This window comes from Anopheles darlingi, chromosome 2 (assembly GCF_943734745.1).
Source record: "Anopheles darlingi chromosome 2, idAnoDarlMG_H_01, whole genome shotgun sequence".
Lineage (NCBI taxonomy): Eukaryota > Metazoa > Arthropoda > Insecta > Diptera > Culicidae > Anopheles > Anopheles darlingi.
The window spans coordinates 9,979,272-9,981,771 of record NC_064874.1 but is presented as its reverse complement, the minus strand read 5'-3'; the positions used below and the strand labels follow the sequence as shown (position 1 = coordinate 9,981,771).

Here is a 2,500-nt window from a genome sequence, read left to right as displayed (position 1 = left end):
CATCTTGCCATTGCTTCCATGGGTGTGGTCTTGAATTACAACTAGAAGAGCCGGTAGATGCAAACTTAAACATCAATTCTAAGGCATTAATAAATGTAGCAATACACTAGAGAAGAATTTGTTGCTTCAATATCGGTACTTAACGATAACTGTACTGAAATCATGTTTAACAATGTAACACGCACCCTCTGCTAACGGCTAAACGGACTTATACATAACTACCAGGAGGAATTCTGACAAAAACTCAAACGGGGACAACCTGCACCCACATGAGGCTTTTGCGCATATCAATGGCATCGAACGCGATTATCGCACTACAGCCTTTTTGTGTCTGTGTATGGGTGTGTGTGTGTGTTTATGTGTGAGATAGATGGTGTATCTAGAGTGTGAAAGTCCTTACGCGTAAGCTTGCTTACGCTGCTTGTTTGAAAGTCCTGCCCCCTTCCCGAAGGAGGGACGTTCGATGGCGGTTCTAGCATTATTGTTAACGTACAGCACACGGGCGCGTCTCGTCAAGAGTAATTTTTGGTAGTTGAGCCGCACTAGCAAGCACTTGTTCCACCTATTTGCAGAGCATGGGTCGAACCTGTAAAACTGGGCTGACATAGATGATCCCGTTTTGAAACGGATTTCTTTGATCGAAACTGTATTTCTCTTCTTCATTCTTTGCTACATACCGTTAAAAGAACAAAACAAAAGTGAAACGCAACAGGACTTTAACGAAAACGCAGCCGATGTAAACAAAAATCAAACAAATAAAAATGCAATTTTGGCGACGTTGTTGACTACGAAAATCCGGCCATTCGCTGCTGCTGCCTTTGCCATTCGCCTTTTTCTACCTTTCTCTCCCTGATTGCTTAGCATCATTTGAAGCGATAAAGGAATTGTATCTTTAAACCTAGCCTACAAGATGGTGGTAGTTTCTTAATATGGAAATGATCCACAACCACAAAAGCCATGTTAAACAAAAACCCTAGATAACACCTAGTTTAACCATTTTTATCTTTCAACTAATAGGTATTAGTTACTGTGCTCCTGCTCCTTCCTATCCCCATTTTCTTTGCGGACATTGATAGTAATGCGGACTTCTGCGGTGTCTGTTTTTCACAGATTGAGGAAGTAAAGCACGAGCTACAACAAAGCATAACGAATCATACATTCTATCTTTCTCTCTCATTTCCCCTTTCCTAATAGCCTTGCATGGGATGGCCATTTGCTTTTGGTGTAGTACTGGACAATCAGTGCCGTGTGTATGATGGTGTTGGTCGCAAGCTAGGCTTCGATAGTCGTGACACGTTATGGACCCATGCCGATCGACGGCATGATTAGCAAGCTTGGCTTGCTACCGTGTGTCAATGAACAAAAGTACAGCTTTATCTGGCACAATCGTCAAAACAACGTAACAGAATCAACACACATGCGAGTGTGCGAATGTTGTGTAACAAACGCTAACTTCCTTCGTTCGAATCCGGTACTAGTCTTTCCGTCGATTCTACACTACAAACAGAGCAACAGAGATGCATGGAACAATTCCGTTCGAAAGCAGACGCATGCCTATTCCACCGAAATACAGCAGTTGGAATCCGTTAGCAACAAAAAACTAAAACAACTTCCTAGACCAGAAGATGAGGAAAGCGAATCGTTTGTCAAACAGGAAAGGCCAGAAGTAATGCTTCCAGTATCACACGCAGAAATTTGTTTAAAAAAAGCTGTTCTCTCCATTTGCCTTCTTTTCTCTATCGTCACTCACCCTCGTTCAATCCGCATCATAACAGCTGCCCGGGATGCCGGAAATATACGACAATTAAAAATAAATCGGAAACGCTTTAACTAAATTCTTATGCTAAACACTGTACACACATTGAAATACGGTACGATAGGCACCCTTATAGCACCGCTCACTATAATGCAGTGCTATGCATGATGTGGTGGCGTGTGTTTGATGGTTCTCGTCTGATTAAAGCGATCGAACAAGTTTGATAGTTCGTATCACCTTGACATCAACTTGTCTTAAAGTGCTCAATGGTCTTCTCGAAATTCGCTAACCTTCACTCAAATTCCTCACTTGATAAGCTTGCATTCATTCTCTCTTTTTCCACTCTTCCTACGATACTTTTCTCATAAGGCAATAGTTTTTCTCGGTTTTGTTTTTCCATTGTCCCCGGCCAAGAGTTGGACGTAAACGCTCTTAATAGGTACACCCTTAAACAGTATAGTAACAGTAGCGAAAATGTAGTAGTAGGCGTAGCGCGTATTAGTAACAACTTTGTATGCGTCTAAAGATCCTCAAGATTTAAACCGTTACACCAGGCTTTCGTGATGATCCGTGTTTCTTCTAGTACTTTCGCAGCATTGCTTTGGAGGTTTGGTTCTGTATTCGCATCTCACCATTGTGATAGAGATGGGAATCGGTTGGACGGCTGCTCATCTATCAAAAGATGGCCGCTCGACCTACTCGACGTCGACGACGATGGCATAATTACCGTGGCCACGATTTCTT

At 42.4% G+C, this 2,500-nt stretch overlaps 1 protein-coding gene across 14 annotated transcripts in view; it reads right to left on the bottom strand.

The window, feature by feature from the left end:
* LOC125948999 (probable serine/threonine-protein kinase DDB_G0267686) overlaps window positions 1-2,500 on the bottom strand; it is an 80,431-nt gene that overhangs the window by 663 nt on the left and 77,268 nt on the right. For all 14 annotated transcript variants that reach the window (XM_049675645.1, XM_049675650.1, XM_049675646.1 and 11 more), the window contains one exon: window positions 1-2,500. This exon is cut by the window's left edge and continues 663 nt beyond it; it is cut by the window's right edge and continues 529 nt beyond it. In XM_049675645.1, the coding sequence (XP_049531602.1) occupies window positions 2,480-2,500 (21 nt within the window). In that variant the 3' untranslated portion in view covers window positions 1-2,479.